This window comes from Actinia tenebrosa, unplaced genomic scaffold, assembly GCF_029948245.1.
Source record: "Actinia tenebrosa isolate PJP-AT-01 unplaced genomic scaffold, QUT_ActTen_1.0 PGA_scaffold0__85_contigs__length_37466705, whole genome shotgun sequence".
NCBI classification, from domain to species: domain Eukaryota; kingdom Metazoa; phylum Cnidaria; class Anthozoa; order Actiniaria; family Actiniidae; genus Actinia; species Actinia tenebrosa.
The window spans coordinates 30,087,097-30,110,296 of NW_028292569.1; the positions used below are offsets into that span (position 1 = coordinate 30,087,097).

At 36.4% G+C, this 23,200-nt stretch overlaps 3 protein-coding genes across 4 annotated transcripts in view; 1 reads left to right on the forward strand and 2 right to left on the reverse strand.

Annotated features, from left to right (window-relative positions):
- The window catches only part of LOC116294988 (intermembrane lipid transfer protein VPS13A), an 83,007-nt gene extending 66,798 nt beyond the window's left edge, over positions 1-16,209 (reverse strand). The window contains exons 1-14 of the mRNA XM_089039638.1: positions 16,015-16,209; positions 15,872-15,915; positions 14,195-14,237; positions 13,619-13,714; positions 13,159-13,269; positions 12,184-12,266; positions 11,764-11,802; positions 11,396-11,455; positions 11,139-11,198; positions 10,202-10,282; positions 9,756-9,822; positions 9,314-9,387; positions 8,447-8,607; positions 7,507-7,593 (exon numbers count right to left, since the gene is read on the reverse strand). Coding sequence (XP_088895764.1) covers positions 7,507-7,593; positions 8,447-8,607; positions 9,314-9,387; positions 9,756-9,822; positions 10,202-10,282; positions 11,139-11,198; positions 11,396-11,455; positions 11,764-11,802; positions 12,184-12,266; positions 13,159-13,269; positions 13,619-13,714; positions 14,195-14,237; positions 15,872-15,915; positions 16,015-16,114 — 1,106 coding nt within the window. The 5' untranslated portion in view covers positions 16,115-16,209. The remainder of the gene's footprint in view (positions 1-7,506; positions 7,594-8,446; positions 8,608-9,313; positions 9,388-9,755; positions 9,823-10,201; positions 10,283-11,138; positions 11,199-11,395; positions 11,456-11,763; positions 11,803-12,183; positions 12,267-13,158; positions 13,270-13,618; positions 13,715-14,194; positions 14,238-15,871; positions 15,916-16,014) is intronic.
- Positions 1,340-5,350, reverse strand: LOC148914048 (uncharacterized). Its single transcript, XM_089025953.1, has 4 exons — positions 4,930-5,350; positions 4,737-4,833; positions 3,373-4,447; positions 1,340-3,298 (listed from the first exon to the last, which is right to left on the reverse strand). Exons 1-4 carry the CDS (start codon positions 5,348-5,350, stop codon positions 1,340-1,342), a joined length of 3,552 nt encoding a protein of 1,183 aa, XP_088882079.1.
- Positions 16,210-17,733: 1,524 nt separating the features above from the next.
- The window catches only part of LOC116294989 (uncharacterized), a 31,062-nt gene continuing 25,595 nt past the window's right edge, over positions 17,734-23,200 (forward strand). For both annotated transcript variants that reach the window (XM_089039671.1, XM_089039663.1), the window contains exons 1-2: positions 17,734-18,490; positions 22,731-22,836. In XM_089039671.1, the coding sequence (XP_088895797.1) occupies positions 18,305-18,490; positions 22,731-22,836 (292 nt within the window). In that variant the 5' untranslated portion in view covers positions 17,734-18,304. The remainder of the gene's footprint in view (positions 18,491-22,730; positions 22,837-23,200) is intronic.

Consider the following 23,200-nt stretch of genomic DNA (forward strand, 5'->3'; position numbering starts at 1 on the left):
TCCATACATCAGTTCACTGGTCAAACACAAAGCATTCAGTCGAGGTTGCAAGGTTTAAGAGTGCATGTCAGTAAAAATCGAACAAGAAGCGGCCACGGTTGAAAAATCGATTTTGCTCAAATTTTGTCCAGATGTACTTTATTATATCACAAAATGCACTGCATAGTTTTTTAAGGAAAATATATTTTTATTTTTGAGAAAATGCCGTTTTAAAACGTCCTCCCGAAATCGCCATTTTAGCGGCCAAAATTTGCGTTGAGTTTACCGACCGAGTTCAGTACAAAAATCGATTCTAATCAACTTAAAACCCCTAAAACCGTGTTCTATGCTATATAAATATCCGGTTACGTGACTTACAGGAAATTTGAGTTACTTTTTGTGACATAAATAATCTTAGTTTTAAGACTCGTGATTCTAGGTGATTGACGATATCCCCCAAACAAAATCGATTTTCACCATGTGATAAAGCTCCAAATCCAACAAGCTTCCGAGGGTTAGTTCTTTAAGAAACAAGCTTTCAATCGATGTAAACATTTCTTTGGGCAAACAAATATTTGTTACGCGACAGGTCATTCAAATCTTCAATTTTTGACCTTTCGAAGTCATACGCCATAATTTCCCATCACTCACAAAATCAAAGAATCTCGCCTGGCTAATCTCTTATTCTTACTGTTTTACCTTTACAGGCCAAAAAATACACTTGTTATAGCATTTCTTACCTTTTTAAGGCGAAAATGTGGTCTATTAACCTCGGTATTCGTTATAATGGTATCACAAGTCTTGACCATTATCTGTCAGTTGATACCTTCCGTTTACTATCCAATATGTCAACGGTTCAGCGCTTACTAAACGGCGTTTAAAACCCTTGTCGAACAGTCAAGATTGTTTTCCTTTTTATCTGAAGTTCTACGATATCATAATATATCAATATGATTTCAAAATTTATGGTACAGCTGAATTTCCGTATCGAATTTAGAGTACGTAAATAAATGGCCTGGGATTATATGCTAATCGTAGACTACGACTTTCTAGGGTAGGGACGGTATGTCCCATTTGCCTTTCTCTGACATCCCAGCGCTTACTAAAAGTGATTTAAAGCCTCTGATTAACTGTTAGATCGGCTTATATCGTCAAAGTCATAGTTCATGATCTGCAAAATAATATAATTTGAATTAGTTACAGAAACTGTGTACACAGGAAGCCCAATTGGCGGCGGGGAAGAAATTTGGGGGGGGGGGGGGGGGGGGGGAGGAGGGGGAGGTTAAGCTATGAAATAATAATGATGATGATGATGATGATGATGATTATAAACAAACAATAAGACAGGTCAAAGAAATAACTACCTTTTACGGCTGCAATTGCCAATTAACTCCATAAGCAAATCAACATATTGCTGTTTTCTTGTTCCCTTGATTGAAGAGGTATCCTGCTCATAAAAAGTGCATATTTCTTGCAGCATTGCTATGGAGAACTTTGAAAGCTTCGAGCTTGTAGCTAGTTCGCAGAGATTGTGAGCTTCAAACATGATGGGATGACCGAGTCCGATTTCCTTAATTATGTTGTGTGCAAGCTCTTCAAACTCTTCCTCGTCGAGCCTTGCCTCCTCATCTTCCTCCATCTCGTCTTCTAAGTCCACGTCATCCACTTTAACCTCCCTTCTTTTCTTAGCAAGACGTGAGAAAAAACTTTTTATCTGCTTTGGTGTGAGGTACTCACTTGAATTAAACATAAAAGAGCCATCAAGGTTTCTTGCCTTTCTCATAGAATTAGATACGGTGTTAGCATCCACTTTGTGCCCTGTCTGCTCTCCAAGATCGAACATCTTGGTAAGATAGTCCTTTTGAGCTTTGTTCAAGCGTTTCCTTTGGACAGTGGATGACTTCAATGCCCAGCCTTTTGATAGAGCATCGCCATATGCCAATGTGCGGGAAGTACTTGGTTCTTCAAGTGGCTGGTTCTCCAATGACGCATCTCCTTGGTCAAGTTTTACGGCGTATGACAGCATCGCCTTGTCTAGAAGTGTTTCGCTTTCCATTACATATTTATGCTTACCGACGTCAAGATGGCGTTGAAGAGATGAAAAACGCTGGAACGATTTAATGCAGCCATCGTCGGGACATGGAAACAGCTTTGTCGTTTGCTCTTCATCTTCTGAGCTGGAGCTTTCAGCATCCGTATGCGTAGGCTGGGTCTCGATACTTTTAGATTTTGCTGCTGGTCTCTTTCTTGCAGTTACCTCTGTAAAAGTGGCTTTAGGGGGAGTAGCTTCTTTAATGACGCTTAGTTTTGGCAAAAGAATACTTTTTGGCAGGCTAAATGCACTCCATTTCAAGGTCTTACCCTCGCCAATGCCATACTCTCTCCATACTTTCATGCCATTCTTATTGTAGGAGATGTTGTTGATGAAGCTAACTCCATCCCATTTCAAAGGCACTAAATTTGGGATTGAAGGGGGGTCGCATAGCATAGCTCTTACTCCATTGACACCACTCAATGATTCGATGGCTATTTTCATCTGTTCTGCTGTTTCGACATCTTTTCCAGAGTTCAAGTATGCCTTGATGTGGTTCTTTATGGTGGCAGCTTTTCGGTCACATGACCCTTTACCGCCCTGAGGGTCTGAAAAATCGACCCTTAATTTAACTTTGTGGTTTTTGGCTATTTCTTTCATGGCCAGTAAGTTGAATGCGCTGTGGTAACAGCCGGCATTGTCCTGCCTTAGAAATACCTCCTCGAGCTCAGGCCTTTCAGTTTTCAGTTGCCCCACAACATCATCAATGATAGCCATTACTGAATAGCTGTCCTGGGTACAGCTTTTGAAAACATGGACGAATGTCAACATTTCCAACTGACCTTCTCTTTTTGTTGTAGCTACTGCAATGTGCCAAGAAATACCTTTCTTTCCATACCAATCAGATTGGCTTTCACGGTATTTCCTTGGGAGAAACTTCATAGCCCAGTCTAATACTACATGTACTGAGGTTGGACCCAGACTCTGAAGAACGTTCAACCGGGCTTCATCTTGATTGATAGCACGCAGCAGGTGGGCTTTCCAGGCTTGGATATTTTTCTTTGATTGGGTGATGACATACATCATCTCTTTCTTCTCTTCATTGTCAATGGCCAGATCCTCCAAAGCCGAATGAACTTCATCAAACACAGATGGAATCAGCTCACACCGGTCACATTTTAGGTCGTGCTGATGGTCACATTTAGTGGTGAAATCCGAATCACTTTCATGACTGAGAGCGTGCGCTCTACAGTGGTCGGGGACTCGTGAGCTTTTTGACACATGAACCTGCAAATATCAAAGATTTGATGTTATCGTTTTAACATCAACCAAAATCCTGGACCCGCCTATGATTTACATACCTTGTAATCACTTTTCAAATAGCGCTTTGCAATTTTCAATTTATTGATTTGATTCTTTGCCCAGGAATGACCTTTTCCGTACTCATCTCCAAGCTTTTGGACTACTTCCTCCATTTCATCAAAGGCTTGAGCACCATCGGCAGAAAAATAGTCAAGTCCTTGTAGTGACTTCCTTACGGAAGCACTACATACACTCAACACTCTACATAAACTGCTACGGCTTATTGGTTCAAAACAGGTTTCTTGACAATAGGTAGTGTATTGCTGCACCACCTGTTCAGGTATTAATGTCCTTACAACATTTGGGACTGTGATCTTTGTATTGCTAGATAACTTCAATGTCTTTTCTCCAAACGGCAAATCTTGGATCACTTGACCACTTGTGATAAAAGTCAAAAAGTGGTTAAGTTTCTCAGTTGACACATAAATACGGGGGCTCTTTGTAATGGTAACGGGAGTACCTCTTCCATGAAGCAATGCGTGGTGGCGGGCCACATTAAACCTGTATCTGGAGAGATCGGGAATCCAGTTTTTCAACGCTGAATAGGGCATCTTATCTGCCATTATCGACAAGATCTGCCTTCTTGTGCTCCAATGACTTGCGTTATTGAAACATTCAACAAGAGCCTCCATCAGCGATTTATCAACGTTCTCATCCTTTTGCCCAGATGACTGTAATACACTGAACAACATTTCTGAGCTTTCAGGCGCAATCTCTTCTAAAGCTGCAAAGACAACCTGCTTTGCTTTACGCGAATAGCGTCGCTTAGTTCTTTGCGAAGCTTCATCCCATGGTGTAGTCAGCTGGTTTCTAATAGGACTTATGTCCCTTGCGGCTAAAAATGAATTTAGCAGTTCTCTTGACATTGGCTCTGAGTTGTCTTTGTCCTCCGTTTCTGTTGATAGCGAGCGTCCTGGGGGTTCATAGGCTGTGCATGGTGTTTCAGGTATAGTAGTATTTGGTGGGCTCTGAAAAGCTGGACTTTGTGCGCTGGCTTTAAGGGTTACCTCATCGTCTTCCTGTAAAGTAAATGTTCTAAATGTTAAAGTTTGTGTGAGTAGGAGGGGATTGATTCTTTAAAATTTGTGTAGCTTTTCTTGTCGTTTGGGTGGGCTTCCTGTGCCATGGCATCAGTTTCATAAGATGAATAAGAAAAATTCTAAATAGCTAAAGCGTAAGTACCTGCATATGAAATATATCTTAAGCGTGTAGTCTTGGTACTGATAAAAAAATGTGAAGAATGACGACTGATCCGTAAAATACCGCACTTGTAAATAATTACTTCAAGCACCTTCAAATGACCTCACTTCTTTACCTGGCAGTATGTACGTGTAAATGATAATCGCATGACAAATTGTCTTACAACTCTTTCATCTGTTCACCCATAGCTATGACATCTGACTTTGAGGAATCTTTACTTTCCATTGTTTTAATCAGATATCGGCATTTCTTGCAAATACCTGAAATAATATCGATGTATATATTAACGTAAAGAGACAGTACTGAGCAACTTATGAACAGTCACTAGTTATATATGTTCTTTGAAAAAAACTTACCTGATCCAGGAGCGACAAACACGCCAGTATTGCGTAATATAATAGATGATTCTTGCTTGCCTAAACCTCGATCACCTTTAGGCCAGGTTCCTTTACCCTTTCCATGGTCTGAAATCTCCTGCGGAACTCTACATATTGTACCTCCTCCTCTGGTCCAGCTTATCCCAAGCGTCGCGCGATGATAAGGGCAGATGGTCATCGATTTGATGCTCTCCTTCGACTTGTCATACAATGCTACTCTAGACAATATCAGATCTATCTCATTTTCAGGACCTGAAAAACTCAGGGTGGACAAGTGTCTTGCGATATCTTTTGTACAGGACAACAATGGTACAATTTGGGTTTGGCGCTTTCGATCTTTGGCATCAAAACCACAAGAACTACCGACGATAGACCTAAACGAACAACACGCAGCTTCCATTTTCTTTACAATATCTGCACTAAACCATCGCTAATTAATAACTGCGGTTTTCGATAGTCAATGAACACAAGCTGGAATTTTTTTTTTTTTTTCCCTGCTGCCTTCAATCAAAAAAAGTCAGGCGGTACCTTTTATGTTCTTCACTGACGGCAGTAAAAAGCAATTTCACGACAAGCTGTTGAAATGTTTGAGTTCGTAGAATATCTAAAACCGATTTCAGCTTTGTTTATCTTTCGATCGCGATATGTAATACCCAACTCAGTTGTAAATGCATGTCACATCACTAATCGATCTTTTTGTCGTTGTCTGTCTACTGTTTGTATATTATTTAATTTTGTTTCCTCGTGTTTATTGCCTACATCAAACTGACACAAAACATGACTAGGGTCTAACTAGGAAACTATATGGTTTATTTAGGCTCCAGGCATTTCCTCTCATTACAACTTCATATTTAGCTTTATTTATTTGACCAAATAAGTATTTTCTTTTCAATGATCTAAATATATAATTTAATGTAATGTAACACAAAAGGAAATGTGAATAAAGATGTATTGTATCGTATTGTATTGTAAAAGCATTTGATTCCCAGGGAATCGGGCTCCCTGTGTAGTACAGAAACGCAAATTATATTATTTTACAGCATATCAAACAATTGTTGTCGTTCGCGGGCTTCCTGTGGTGACAAACCACGCTCCCCTCCCCTACACATTTCCAGTCCTTTTTCGGCCAACACCAAGATGGCTGTCTAGTTAGTGATGTTTTCACTCGATTTACTGTAATTTTGAGCAGTTTTGAGCCAGAAATTCGCCTATTTAGTGAAGAAAAGTATATTCCAATTTCCAAATATGGTAAGTACATTCCTTATATGGTAAAAGAAACGTCTCGAGCGGAAGGACAACTTTTCTATGTGGAAAGTTTGATATGTTCCTGATGATGACGATATCCAGCAAACGATATATATCATTGGGGTATATTAACAACATCGACCGATCTAACAGTTAATCAGAGGCTTTAAATCACTTTTAGTAAGCGCTGGGATGTCAGAGAAAGGCAAATGGGACATACCGTCCCTACCCTAGAAAGTCGTAGTCTATGATTAGCATATAATCCCAGGCCATTTATTTACGTACTCTAAATTCGATACGGAAATTCAGCTGTACCATAAATTTTGAAATCATATTGATATATTATGATATCGTAGAACTTCAGATAAAAAGGAAAACAATCTTGACTGTTCGACAAGGGTTTTAAACGCCGTTTAGTAAGCGCTGAACCGTTGACATATTGGATAGTAAACGGAAGTATCAACTGACAGATAATGGTCAAGACTTGTGATACCATTATAACGAATACCGAGGTTAATAGACCACATTTTCGCCTTAAAAAGGTAAGAAATGCTATAACAAGTGTATTTTTTGGCCTGTAAAGGTAAAACAGTAAGAATAAGAGATTAGCCAGGCGAGATTCTTTGATTTTGTGAGTGATGGGAAATTATGGCGTATGACTTCGAAAGGTCAAAAATTGAAGATTTGAATGACCTGTCGCGTAACAAATATTTGTTTGCCCAAAGAAATGTTTACATCGATTGAAAGCTTGTTTCTTAAAGAACTAACCCTCGGAAGCTTGTTGGATTTGGAGCTTTATCACATGGTGAAAATCGATTTTGTTTGGGGGATATCGTCAATCACCTAGAATCACGAGTCTTAAAACTAAGATTATTTATGTCACAAAAAGTAACTCAAATTTCCTGTAAGTCACGTAACCGGATATTTATATAGCATAGAACACGGTTTTAGGGGTTTTAAGTTGATTAGAATCGATTTTTGTACTGAACTCGGTCGGTAAACTCAACGCAAATTTTGGCCGCTAAAATGGCGATTTCGGGAGGACGTTTTAAAACGGCATTTTCTCAAAAATAAAAATATATTTTCCTTAAAAAACTATGCAGTGCATTTTGTGATATAATAAAGTACATCTGGACAAAATTTGAGCAAAATCGATTTTTCAACCGTGGCCCCGAAATATCGAATTTGTTTGATTTTTGCTGACATGCACTCTTAAATATGAATAATCCTTTAAAAGTACCTTGGCACCTCATTTGAGCACTTTGTGTTTGACCAGTGAACCAATGTAAAACATTGTTAGTTCAGTTTTACCTGTGACTTTTCATGTGTTTCCAGGACCAATTCCTGTGCCTCCTTCTAACATCTTCTTCCAAGACACCATCTATTGCATACTTCCACCTTATACCCAACAAATGACCCATCAATATCTAGCCAGTTATCACTCTTTTCGCTGCTACGCTCTGATTGAGACAACAGTTGCAGTAGGGAAATAGGGCAATACACTGTTGCCAATCAGTCCCTGTCGTGACTGTTGTCTCGATCAGTGCGTAGCAATGAAAAGAGTGGTAACAAACCTGAGCTGCCTCCTATATTAGGTAGCACATATCGAAATACAATCAGGATTTTTAGATATGACAAATGATCATTCACAAAACATTCAAAGACTTCCCAAAGTTTCATTTAAAGTCGTGTTTACACAGTACTGGACAATTTTTTTAACTGATCAATAATTTGACCAGTCAGAACTGTCTCATTAATTGTATGAAACATATGTTGTGTTTTAGACAGCCGTATGAAAAGATATCTGGATTAGGTGCACGTTCATACGGTATATTAGTCAAATTATTATTGGGCAAGATGTACAAAAAGTTAACCAGACGAGCTATTTACACACTCAGTAGCAATCAATTTTTTTTCTGTTCAAGTTAAAAAATTTGACACCAATTTTTAGGTCCAAAAATGCACGCCTAGGCATATGAATTTTTGTTCAGATAGCACAATTCTGTGAACAGCCCCTAAAGTGCAACTCTTTGACCGGTCAAAAACACAGTCTAATTTAAAGACGTTTTTGCAACCTTGCTTTGATGCTAGAGCACCTTGCATGGCCAATTCAAAGTAAGCCAAAAAATTCTGGCAAGCATGTTGCAAGGTTGCCTGAACAGCTATTCTGCCAAAAATCTTAATTTTATTTTTAATGTGTATTTTACATAAGCCATTAGACAAGTATAACCCTACACTGTATGAGACATACCATTTTTTTGCATTTCCATGGAGAGCTTCAAGCGGTTTGTACTTTCTGAATGGGGTATTCCTGGACATATAGTCAAAGGATTCCAACAGTTCCATGATGTTATGATACTGAACCTTGGTCAGGTTTAGAAAGATCTCTTCCAGGACTAAAGCAAGGTATACCTAAAAAAATTGAATTAATAGTCAACTTGATGAAACTACTTTAATGCCAAACATATGCTGGGGGGAAAACCTTTAATTAGGTAAATCCCAGTATTTAATTGATTTTTATTTGATTGATTTAATAGGACGTTTGCACAATGGCGTCATTGACCTCTACTACCAGACTCCTTTGCACGCTTTCTTTTGTTCAGTTAATTAGCACCAATTGTCTTACTATTCTCATGAGGGATTACAAATTTAAATAAGAAAGAAAATTCGCAAACCATCTTGGTAGTGGGAGTCAAATGACGCCATCATGCAAACGTCCTAATATTTAAATGATTTTTCAATCAGACATGCAGGTGTTGGGGAGCACCTTAAAATGGTTGTCCCCCCTCCCCCCCTTTGCCCCTGCCCAACCCTCTATATGGCCCCTGACATGTGCATAACAGCGCATCTGATAGAGTGTGGGACTTATTCAGGGTATTTTTTCGAAAGTTGTCAGAAAAATAATGAGAAATCATGTCGAAAATGACAAATAGTGCAGAAAATGATAAATAGGGTTGATTCAGTGTGATTTTAGGTCAGTGTTGAATATCCCATCTATTTTATGCTCTCTATCAGATGATGTCTAGAAAATGGCATGGTTTGAAATGGGAAAAAATTACACCCATTGGTGGATTTGGTAACATCAGCCTCATCTGTATTTAATGGCATTTTTTTCTACCTTTGGACTAGTGAGATCAGTTCCAGGTTTTGTGTCCAGCTTCAATTTACTGGTAGCAGAGACTGGCTGTAGTACTGTGAATGAAAACATTAGCATTCTGTCAGTCAGAGCTTTTTGATTCATTCTTGATAAAATAGCTTCCCTATGGGGAATGCCTATACTTTTTCCCCCCTTTCCTCACTTTCTTTGTTTGCACATCGATATGCTGTTTAATACCAAATTATAGTTTAATAATTTAAGATAGTTGTCAGTGTTGTTACTGTTGCTAAGTACTATATTATGTTCATTAAGGTGTTGTTATTGTAGTTGACAGTGATGGGACATAATTTATACAGTTAATATCATAACTGGTCTGCATTTTATTGACAACCTTTACTATTAGTATCTGTGAGGTATGAGCCTGTTTTTTCCCCATGTTATGGAGTTGCTCATGGAGTCTTACCATATTTGTAATCTTTAGGCTTGTAATTTCCTTGTATTGTCTTGGCAATACCACCCTTTGCAAAATTCTACCAAGTGCAAAGAAAATGATATCTACTTAGATTTTATAACCAAAATAATTACTATATAAATAATTACAGTATAGTTATAAATGCCAACTTGCCAACTGTCTTGTTTAGCCTAATGGCTATTACAGCTGGCTAGTAAAGGTACTAATCTTCTATCTTCTTGTAATTTAATATGTGACATGTATATTTTATTGTAAATATCATACTAAATAATGAATGATTGATTGATTGATTGATTGATTGATTGAGTATTCAATAGCAAAGTTGCTGAAAATGAATGAAGATGAATAAGCAATGGATTACACCAAGTTTTTAGATATCAAATCTTTATTGTTATATATATAATCTTATCTCATGCAAAAAAAAATCATTTACATACCACCCAATCTTCCTGTGACGGTATTTTGCCAACATCATCATTAGTATTCCAGTAAACAGCAAGGCTGTTGAGCTCCACCAACTAAAAGATTCAAAAACAATTTCTTAGCACCAAAGCATATATATTAGGGTAAGCCTATAGATCTACATTATATGTCTGCCTATATGCTGTATGTTGAAGAAATAGAAAACGTGCGCGCGTGCTGTGTGCTGTCATAAAGCACGCGGGGGTTGGCAGAACACAAGAAAAGTGTAAGGAGAAGCACCACGTGTAGCGGAGTGCTTTTGGACACTTCTCGAGTGTTCTGCCAATCCTCAAGTGCTTTATGACTGCACACAGCACAGCAAGCAAGTTTTTTATTTCTTTTATAAGATACAAATTACAATAATAGATAGGAATGACGCAACGGAAAGTGTGCGCGAATGTAATGTGCTCTCATAAAGCACGCGCTCCAAACCAATCAGAATGCGACATTCATAACAGTTATTTTATAATGATATTTATAACATATTTATGGGGCATTTTAGCAAAAAAAATGTCAACCAAAACTCCAGGTCGACTGTCATCAACTTTCTCTCATACATGCTAGTCTAATTTAGTTTTGTTTTCAATTATTTTATATTATTCCATTTTTTATTATGTGGCATTGTCAGGATCAGGGATTAAAATATCAGCCAGTCAATCAGACTTGTCCAATAAAATCTTTAAATGTCAGTCATTTTGACCAGCAATGTACATTGAGCCAGAAACGAGTTATGGCTGAGCTTCAAACTAAGTTGGCCAGTGGTTCATGATCAGCAGCTGACCGGCAGTAAATTTTCAAGCCCTGCAGAATACAAGTGCACTAGCAAGATAGCTTGCACTCTTGCCATATTCAATGATTGGATCTAGGTTATGCTATAATAATAATACTATCTATTTGACAGATTATTTGTACCTTGTGAACAATCCTAACAGCTTGGCCGGCAATACTTGGTAACCAATTCTCATCTGTAGTCTGGATTAAATAATTAGTACAATCAATATATATAGCACATATATTAAAGAAAGATTCACAAGCCTTAGGACTTTTAACTTGGTATGCATGTATTGTAAAAGTGGGACAAAACCCAGGTCATTCAGGAGTATGTAACTATAGTGCATGTGCAGTGAGTACAAAAGACACTGGCTATCAAAGCTGCAGTGTATGCATACCTGAGCAGATAAGTTTTCCAAGGTTATGCCAATAGAAAAAGGAGAGGATGGACTTGAAACCTGGAATTGTAAATGATACATATGTAAGGCCAAACAAAAAATAAGTATGTTTCCTGTTGCATGAGAAATAATTGAGGTCGGTAGGTTGTTGTTTTTTTGAGCTTACTGGGAACTCTGTGGTGCATTTGGGAATGAAAAAAACATTAGGTTTAGCAAAAATCGGCAAGAAAATTAGGGTTGGTCACGCAACAAGAACCACACTTATTTTTTTGTTTGGCCTAATACTCATTGCATGTTTTACTGATTGAATATGAATTAGATGCAAAGAAAAGAACATAACATAACAGAACATAACTGAATATACTTACTGTGTCTTCATAACGCACATGAATATTTGAGATGTAGATCTAAAAAGAAGAAGACACAAGGTCACTTTGGAACTATTAGTATAGCTTTGGCACAATGCTTTTCTGCTTATTCCATACCATGTGTCATTACCTAGAGTATAATGATTTCTTCATTTAATGGTCATGCACATGTTAAAAAGACACAAAAATATGGATAGCACTCAAACAAAGAATTCTAAGGGTTTTTGCAGTAGAATATAAAACATATTTGCCAGGGCTGGCCTGGAACATGTAAAGCTGGTAATATGTTAAAAAATCTCTGTTCTGAATTTCTTGAATGTGTACATTATAGCATCACACTATTAGTTTTTTTTCTAACACAATATACATGATCAATATTAGTAAAATTTATAATATAATTATTGATATTGTTGTAATGACCTGTAAGTTCTTGACAACTTGCATTGCCAGCTTCTCAACAAAGCTATTACTTGATTCATCTTCTTTATCTCCTGTGCCCGCAACTGAAACATCAATCAATTGCAAACATAATTTCACATAAATGCATTATAAAATAAAAATTAATATGAACTATTAAAGGTCACAATTTAACGTAGCTAAAGACAAAAACAAGATTAAATTATGACATGCTTTTTTTAAAGTACTTTAATCTATATGATATAATGCAACCAGATGACTCAAAAGACCTGGATGTAAATAACAAAACAGCGGCCATGTTGGTTATGCATAAACAAGAGAAGTTAATGAGAAATGCTAGTTTGTTATTGCATGTTAACCAAGATGACCAGTGATTATGATGAAACACGCACATGCTCTATATGCACTTGTTTGTGTATAAAAAAGGACATGAAAAGCATTTTGGAACTGTTTTGATAATCCAAAAATTATGATTATTTGGGGGGGCGGGGGTGTGGACGTGGTTAAAATGCAAGACTGCAGTATCTAGCTGAACAAAGATTATACTACTTCATTTGTCTCATGATTGTGGCAATCGCATATATCCAGCTCATCTGGGGGGAAATGTTAGCCAATCAGAATCAAGAATATTTGACAAAATTGAGATATCAATTTTCTTCTTGAAATTATGGATTTCCAGACCACCAAATAATAAAAAAGCATTGCATAGTAATATAATGATATACATGTAGGGCTTGATAGTGGCACAACAATGAATGAGATACATTTTTTTTTTTTTGCAATGGCTGGCATGATTTTATTTTTCGCTGGCCAACTTTTGCAGGGTTTATGACACCTCAGTTTTGCAGTGACATCGTTTTTACGTCACTATTTCAAATCAGGTTGATATTATTGGTTTCCAATGAAGCAAAAACTTATGATATGTGTTAGGGCCTCAATGTCTCCATGATAACATAATTATAAAGGCTGTCAGTTCACCTGCTTTCTTTTTCTCTTCCTCTAATTTTCTGGCCAATTCTATGGCTTCTAACTGTCTGTTTTTCTTTTCTTGCTCAGCTTTTTCTTCTTTCTCTGCATGGTATTTGATCCCTAGATTTAATAAAATACATAAATTATAGTACTGTATTCTATTTACTGTTTCTTAAAATGACTATACAAGGCTGCAAAAATTGATTTTTTTTCCTTTTTTTTCTTTTTTTTTTTTTGATAAGGCTGTCATATGTCCGATCAGGGATGAGGGTTGACCTGACATGCAGCAAATCTGGCAGGACAAAAACTTCTATCAAACATCACAATGGAAAAAAGACTTAACATTCACCATTCAAAACCACTAATATAATTTACCAGATAAATGTCCAAAATGCAGCACCATAAAAAGGAGAGACATGAATTTATAACTTAAGTACACGAGACTATAAAGTTAGGTTGAAAAAAATACCTGTGTTAGGTCTGACCAACAGGAAAAGCCCATCAATCTTAGCAACAACAGGCTCTGAGTACAAATTCTTCCATGGTATCTTCAGTACCAACTTTCCTGCAAAGTTGTAGAATTAACAAGCATTAAATATGAGCATTAAATACAAGCATAGTGATAATAATTGTGGTACAATGAGACCAGTGAAACAGTGACTTTATAGCAATTATTGAAGGTACACAGGGCAAATATCACTGTAAAAATTTCACTTGTCATTTTAATTTCAGTTACAGAAATTGTGCTAGAAATTTTTAACCAGGTTCCCAAAGCCCATGTACTAGATAGTTAGCTGATCAACTTTGGGTCACACCCATTGTGATTACCCAGGTAGGCATTTGCCACCAGAGGTCATGACCAGCAATGAGGTTGCATGGCCTGCAGTATAGCTTCAAATTAAGCCACTGGTGAATGAGACCTCTTATAAGCAATGTAAATTACAACCATTAAAGCAATTTAATAAAAATAAATAAAAAAAAACAAAAAAAACCAGTAATCCAATGGAGCTGTTTTGTGGGTGCTGGAAAAGCATAACTCATTTACCTAAGTGACCTCTGACTACTTTGACGGGTAGATCAAAATCATCCTGAAAGAAAATAACAGTTTCAATGTTTGATTAAAGTTAATTTGACTAAAGAAAGTATAACCCTTAAGCTTACTTTAGAAATCTCTCATGCATCTTTGGAATTATTCATGCTATTTATCAATAAATGGATGAATGAATGTTACAGAGTGAATCACAAGTGAATACATGTTGCATGACCATCGAAAATTTGTATTCCCATGAATTGTACTTAATTAATGCTTTTTTTTAGTTAAACAGGTCTTAAAATATTGGCCGAACATCGGACAACATCTGCCCATCCAGAATTGGAACTTATCTGGTTAAATCTTTGCCTTAATTGCCTGTCATTTTGACCAGCAGTTAATAACGTCGAGCAAAAAAAACAAGGTATGAAAGAGCTAAAACTAATTTGGCCTGTCATTATGACCGGCAATTACCAGCTGTTATCCTAAGCCATATTAAAAGTACAAACATATTGGCAATCCAAATACATATACAAATTCATTATGAATGCATTTGTATACATTTAAATAGGTTGGTCATGCATTTAGAATTTTCATTGGTCTTGCAGTCCCTCCAAACTGAAATGAGTCCATCTAGTCGATCTCCTTAAATTATGTGCTTTCACTGCAAGATGCATGTATTCCATTATTATAATATTCACCAAATTTTTGCTTTATAGGTTATTTTACTGCAATTTTTTTATTACTCTGCTATCTCAGCCATTTTCATCAGCTTTGTTGCAAAATTGCTGGTTTTTCACTCTATTAACAAACTGATTATTTTTAATTGACGGCAGCAAAAAACACAATTTCAATTAATCTACGCTGTCGACATAAAGACAGCTGTGAGAAAATGCAGATAATCTATTAACATTAACTATACAGTATGATTATAAATTTTTATATCACTGTGGTAAAATTTAAATGGCCAACAAACAGCCCAGTTTGAATGCAATGCCAATAGGACTTTACATATACATAACATATTGTACAACAAAGTTTTGTTTTTCTTTTGTTTGCATCTCATGAAATATTAAATGCTGCTTTTCAAAGGTCACGAAAAAGTAAATAAGCTTTTAACGAGTAGATAGACAATATTTTAGAGGAGTAAAAAAAATTGCAGAATAAATTAATCTTTCTTAGGTTCAGCGTTTTACGATTTTTGGGAAAAAATAAAGTAATTAGCATATCTGAGCATTTTGCTTAATTCAGGAACAATATACCATAACACCGACGACACGATTTTCAGGTCTTTTCTTAAATTCACAAAAAACGTATAATTTATTGTAGCTAAAATGATAAGCAATAAAAAACATATCTTTAGTAGATGTTATCTTTTTTTTATGGGAAGAAGCGAGGAAAATATCAATATGATACGCTTAATTTATGAAAAAAATGAAATTTGATCGTCTTGAGAATCATAAAATTACAGTAAAAAACAGTAAGATTCCTCACGAATGCTTTACTAAGAATTATTTTAGATAAATTAATATAAATCTGGGATTCATAAATCAGAAGAAATAGCCAACTGGGGGTTGTTTTAGTAAACATATTACGGCCGCACTGCTATGTTATCAAGTCACGCGCCTATCAAAAATTTGACCAAAATTCGATCTAAAAACATAAATCACTACCGTTATCTTCAGCACTTACTAAGGCACTCTCTTTGAGAATAAGATTTTCAAGCTTTGCATCTCCTGAAAACATGCAGAGAATATTTAATATCGGTTGAAGTTATTAAAGGTGTTTACTATGAATCAAGGGCTGGTTAACTCGTGCGAAACTAACGATCTTACCTCCCCAAATACCGAGTTTTAGCTGTGAAGGATCAAGATTTTCCAGAAATTGGCCTCCAAATTTATTAACTAGGTCGACAACGTATGATTCAAAAACCATTTTGGAGAAAAATCATCAGGAGCGGACCATTTTAGGAACTGTGAACCTCTGAGAAGGGCTTCCTCCAAAGTAAAACAGCAGCTCTTCATTCGGTTCTGAGAATGAATACGAAAGGATAACGATCCTGTGGAGGGGTGGGGCTGGGGATGAGCCGTTACGTCATGTCTCCTGATTTAGCTAATTAGCTAATCAGCACCCTGGGGTATATTTTGGCGAATGTTGTCGAAGATCTCCGCCGGAATGTTTTTTTTTTTTTTTTTTGTTTGTTTGTTTGTTTGTTTGCCTCTAGCATAGAGAGGTATGAGGAGCCAGCGAGAGAAAGCGGGGGATTTTGGGAAAAAATGATTGTGCAAATTATAGTACGATGCATAGCATAGGCGAGTACTGAAACTCCCACTGCGCAAGCGACTTGGGTCATGAACTGGGTACAATGAGAGCTGGGATTTACCATTTTGAGCTGGGTAAATTGGATTTTATGCACTGGAAAATGAGGGCTGAGAAATGGAAATGGATCATCCCCAAGAGTGGGGATGATCCAGCGGAAGCCTAGTGCAGCCTGATTGTAGCTGTGTTTCTGGTATTTTTCTCGCGGTTGGTGCTTTTATAGCGGGGTTCCTGTTTGGAGGGTCTGAATGGGGTTTTAAAAAACTAAAACTGGATGCAATAACTGCCAAAGTAATGAAATTCAACTGAACTAGCCTGAAGCCGGCAACTGACAACTAACAAATAAGCGAAAAGATTTACAGTGTAACTGACAAGAGATCATAACTGACATTTCTTTATTTCCGTTTCAAGCAGTCGATCGGACACGAAAATGGCGCTTGGGATACCTGGGGATTGATTGAAACTGATTCTGCGGTATTGCTGCCTCTTGCCGGTGCAGTGCTACATGGACCTCTATCACACGGCAGCCATGTTTATCCTCGTGAGAATAAAAACCTTTGTTTCACCCGCATAAACTCATTCTCAAACTCTTGTATGCGAGGCTACGCGACGTACGCGTGGTAGAATCTATTGTTACGTTCCAACCAACATGGCTGCCGCGTGAAAAAAGGCCCATGATGCCAAGTACTTAAAAGACACTGTAAGCACTCTGCTTTACGACTTTTGAAATTTATCTCATTGGCCAACAAGTGCATTGATGGTTTTCACGACGGCCATGTTGGAGGAACTTAGCAAAAGAATTGTCAATTAATTATTTTGTTATATCCTTCAACATGGCCGCATCTTTTGTTATTTAATTCTCTTGGGAATGGTTAGCATGATAGTCAATGTTGTTAGGTTACAAATGGTGTAACGAAAAATTACCTTGCGAGGGCTCATGACAACTGGTCTTCGATCATTGTCACGTAATTCAAGTCACAGACATAAATAATGTTCGTCCTCGGAGTTGCGATTTGTTATATTAGCAATGCAATTTAAATTATTTAGTGGCTTTGAGAATAACATAAGAGGTATCAAAGATTTGTTTATTCCGGGGTTTTCTTGTATTTATTTCAGTAAGCTTTATTTTTTTGTGGTGTTGTGACACCTGCTAAAACATCAGTTCTGATTGGCTGATCTAAGAACAAAAGAATATGCATTCCATTCTTATCACGTGGCCAGTTAGTATAATGCTCGACTGTAAAACGAATACAAACCTTCAAATTACGTGCAATTCTATCCTATAAACGGCCTGGTCTACTTTATATGCAGCTCCAGAGCATCTTTAACAAAGAAGCAAGTACAAGGCAGTGATTGTCAGCTAGGGATTTGAAATTCCATATCAGAGATTTTGTTTTTTTCTTATTCTTTCGAACTCGCGTAGGATTCCAACGTTACTACGTCCTATAAAGTTCTCAGTTTTACCGCCTTTTAGATTCACTTGGGTATTTTAACAGACCGGAGTATTAATCAAGCATCAGAGTATCTGAGAGGACTTTGGGATTTGATTCTGTGACTTAGATCACAGTTCATTCTGACGAAGTCCGAAGATGACGTTCAACGGGTTGAGTCAGGACTGTTATGGTTCTTAAAAGTTGGCGTCCTATGCGACGGTATCAATCGGTCGGTCCTTCTCAAATCACCTGTGGCTTTCCTTGAAAGATAAACGTCTTTAATTAAACTTTAATAACATATTTTCCGCAAGAATGGCATCGTTAGCTTGGCTTGTCTTTAGTTGAGGAGAAGTTTTTTTGCGTAGAAGTAGAGATGGATGACGATGAGCAAGACGTTTATGTGGCTCAGCTTCACGAAGTCTTCGATAGTTGTGACCGTACTGGGAAAGGTTTTTTAGACCGCGCAGAACTCGTTGAATTGTGTAAAAAACTTCAGTTGGATGACCAAATCCCTCAGCTCTTGCAGCAGTTATTAGGAAATGAGGAATCTAATGGACAGGTAAGGGGAAAATATTATAAACTGACTCTAAAAATAGCTGTTTTTAGTTAAATCATTTGTATTGGCTTTTGTTTTTGGATACTGAAACTATAAACTTTGCCGAAATAAATTATTCTTAAAGCGTATCAATGAAGTGGAAACGTGTGATGCTTTTGTTAGTAGAAAGCCAAATATCTCACTTTTTCTCTGTACCACTTTAATTTTCACTTTTAACAGTAATATATTTTGTACATCCATCACCTAACAAACTATTATGAACACCTCTTCTCGCTTTCTGATCCGAATAAATATTTCTAAAATACAGTGTAAAGTTCTGAGGTTCATTTTGTGTGCCTTGTCATGTGAATCCAGATGTGTGTATAACCTCTAACAATCCAAAATTAGATTGGGAAGTTAGAATGAATACTATATCCAGATTTAATACATGCATGCAATGTCACTAACCTTCTAATTAACGTTTACAATAGTTTATGCATATTGATTTGGACTCTTTTCAAATTTGTGTGTGCGAAGTGTGCCATATCTTTTCATGTATTTATTGCTGTAGTTTGTTTATAGCTGGAAGGATTGATTTTATCTTGACATATTTAGATTGTAGTTATTTGTATTGTGTCTGTATTTGTGGTAATTGTAAAGTTTTCGAGTTTGAAAAACAATTAAACCTACATGCACCCCACATTATCTAGTGTTCCATTATCCAAGTTTTTGAAATCCTAATAAATGTCCTATATTTGAATGCTAAGTGTTGTAGAAAGCATTTTAAGGCATTGCTTCCATAATTCCGGGGGGGGGGGGGTGGGGGGGGGGTGGGGGGGGGTGGGGGGGGGGAATTGGGGAGGATTGATGTTATCTTCTATTTAGTATCTTATAGTACAATCAACAAAATTACTTAACTCTGATTGGTCGAGAGGAGTACAATTATAGCGTTAATTGTACTCCTTAGGAGTACCGAATTAAGTTGCTATGGAAACACGGCCAAAACAATGTCAACAGCAGCAAAAAAAAATGTAAAAACTAATAAGAACTAATTTTTTTATGCATTTCAGTTGTGCGATGGACTGAAAATTGGCCGCCAAATAGACAAAGACGAACGGCGTCGCTTCGCATTTTTTTACTGAAATTTTGTTGAGTGAACTGTAAACAAAAAATCACACAATCTCCTCTTACAATTTGGAATTAATAGATACTCTTAATGTTTTGAAAGTTCTTTAATTGCACTCGCCTTTCCTATACAAATCAGCAGAATGCATTACCAATATGTAAATTAGTGTCACTAATCATTATTTAAATGTTATTTTCCCTAAAGAATAAAAGTATCAAAATTATGGTTTTTGGCATTTTTTACTGATCTTTATGAAAATGTAGCTACAAATTGGTTTCTAAGGTAACTGGATGATTGACAGGTACCCTCTTTGTTCTACCAGAAAAATTAGTCACTTAGCAGGCATGTACATGCATTTTTGGTTGCAGACATGACAGATTTAAATCAGTAGATTTACCTACATTCTTATTCATATATTCTATGTTTCAATAACAACTATTTTGTTTTATGTTTCCTTTATCGATAATTTATTGTGTAGGAAAGTCCACAAAATAATCATTACTTGATTTTAGCTTTTTTACAACTTTTATTCATACTTAAGTCTGATAGAATATCATTATTTTGGCTCTTTAAGATTATCCATATTATATATTACTCATAAAAATACAGTATAAAATCCCATATATTGCTTTTTATTATATTAGTTTACTCTAAAACTGTAGTGCATAGCAATGAGAATTGACATATTTACTGATAGGTAATACTGGTTTTATACATGATTACAAAGATATAACTAGCTAAAAACTAGTGTGAGCTGCGTCGGTGTTTCTAATGAAACAGTTATGATGAAAAGGTAAATTATACACCGTGAAAAGATGAAAAAACTTACTGACGTTTCGGACGCTAGTCCGAATCATCCTATTAACATTTCCATTAAACCCATTGTTAACCGCAACTTTTCTCTGCTTGACTCTGATACTCGCACTTCTGCTATTTTCAACAACCGCCCTCTCTTTTCCTATAAACGTGATCGTAATCTCCGTTCTTTCTTGGTCAAGGGAGTTCTTCCCTCTAACAAAGAACCTGGTACTTTTCGCTGTTCTCGTAAACGTTGTTATACTTGTCCTCACATAGCCTCTCACACTTCTGTTGTCGGTCCTAAATCAACTATTAAAATCACTGACCATTTTGTTTGTACCACTTCTAATGTTGTATATTGTATTAAATGTACCCGCTGTAATCTTTTGTATGTGGGCGAGACTGGCCGCCGTCTTGGTGATCGCATTTGCAATCATCTTTATGATATTCGCAATAACGATCCCACCAAACCAGTTTCCCGCCATTTTAATCTAGCTAACCATTCTCTTTCTGACTTCATTGTTTTTGGTCTTTCTTTGCTTAACGGCAACAATGATTGTCGCAAGACCAAAGAAATGCGGCTTATTCACCTATTGGTCACTCTTAGTCCCAACGGGATTAATGAACGCTTTATTTTCAACTAACCTTTTCTTTTGTCTTTTGATTGTTTGTTTTTGTTTCCTTGCCTACCTTGCTCTCATTGGTTTCTTTTGTCTTATTCTATCATATATACACTCCTTTCTACCACTTCTTTCTCTTTTACTCCGACGAAGGACTAGCGTCCGAAACGTCAGTAAGTTTTTTCATCTTTTCACGGTGTATAATTTACCTTTTCATCATTACATGATTACAACATGTTCCTTTAGTTTCATATGTCAAATCTGTCATTTTTCCAAATGCTTGGTTATGTTGCTAATAACTATTTATTTTATTTTGTTTTAAATATTCAAAACTCAGACATGTTATCTAATGCAAGTCCTATCATTTAAAAGAGTTACTCCTTTTTTAATCATTATTGAAAGTTGCAATAGGCAACATTAATGACAAAGGCCTGTATAGTCTGAGAAAGATAAATGTGAAAAAATTCCGGAATGTTAATTGTGTGGACGAGGACATTTCCTAATGGGCAAGACAAATTAAAAGGCAGGCGTTTTTTACACTGTTTTTTTTGGTGTTTTTCCCCTGTGGTTTAATAGAGACCTCCCAAATTGTATCACTTCCTTTATATATTTCTTGTTGTGACTATGAGGACAGCTGTGTTTTAAAAATAGTTCACAGGAGGTTTATGTTAATTTATTTGTCATGAAGGTTATTATTCTTCATATTTTGTTATATTGCTTTTAAAGTGGTCAACTTATTAACCCTTTCACTACTAGAGCAGCCAAAAGCAGCCAACCAGAAATGCTACATGTTTTCCTAGAGCGGCCAAAAGCGGCCAGCGGAAAAACATTTTTGCTTTTCAATTACCCGTCCCCTAGGACATTTCTATGTATTGAAACATGTGGATCATTAACCAATCAGATTCTATCAACTGCTTTGATGTGTGTTATAAGGCCTCAATATCTACTGAGCACATGTTTTTCATTTTGATATTGAGAAATAAAAAACACCCTAATTATGTTCCAGGAAGAGCCTGTGTTGGACCCTTGTAGCCTCTAGTAGTGAAAGGGTTAATGGAATTATTTTATAACTATATTTATTCAGCTTAAATTTAATCAGAAAGAAAGTTATATTTTTTGGATTTAAATCTTACATTTCTTGGTGTAAGAATTTGAACCTCAACATATATGGAATATACATTGTTATGTAATAGAAAATATTTTTGAAGCCACATTGTTTTGCCAGAATCCTTTTTTTGTAGTTCTATCTTTCGGCGTATTTTGACATTTTTAAATCTTCATATCTTGGCAAGGATTATACTTCATGTTCTTGTAAAAGCAATAAAATCTGCCAAGAAATGGAGAAATATTCCATAAATTTGGTGATTAATTATGGCTATTTTTTCGAAAATTGTGGGGAAAATGCAAATATTGCGGAAAATGATAATTAGTGCAATTTGGTCAATATTGCAGAATCGCACCCTCGCCCTCTATCAGATGCTCTGGATAATCTTCTTTTAACCAATTGTATGGGTTTCAAGACTTTTCTTTCAAGAGGCATTCCAAAATCATATACTAACAGAATATAATTTATCATAGCTTATAGTCAGAGCAATTCCAGAATGATTGACTTGAAAACATTGATATCTTGGGAAATCTCAGCACAACTAAATTAATTACCATTTAAATTTCTTTACTAGTCTCACATTTATGTCAATGGTTAACAAATTTTCTTTATCAGGTGAGTTTTGAAGACTTCAAAGAAGGATTTGTTGCTGTGCTATCTTTAGCTATTGATAACTTGTCCTCTAGTGAAGATGAAGCTGACAGCACACTTGACAATGCAGGTAACATGATTTTTTTATACTCCCAACAATTTTTTTTTCTTTTTTTCCTATTTTGCTGGGCTACCTGTGTATATAGCTGGCAAATTGAGTGTCTGCCAAAATGTGTGGGCTCGTCCCTCCAACACTGCAGCACTCTCGCTACACCACTGAGCATTCATTTTATGGTAAAGCACAATTATATAGAGGCTTTGCACCATCACCTGATGGCATTCATGACAGGGGGCAGAAACAAATTGATTCTGGTCTAATCTGATTTACATAAGAAAGGATTCAGTTTCCCAGTGTGAAAAGACTCTATTGTTATGCCTTCTGTCACGGCTGTCATCACGTGATGGTGCAAAGCCTCTATATAGGAATAATAATA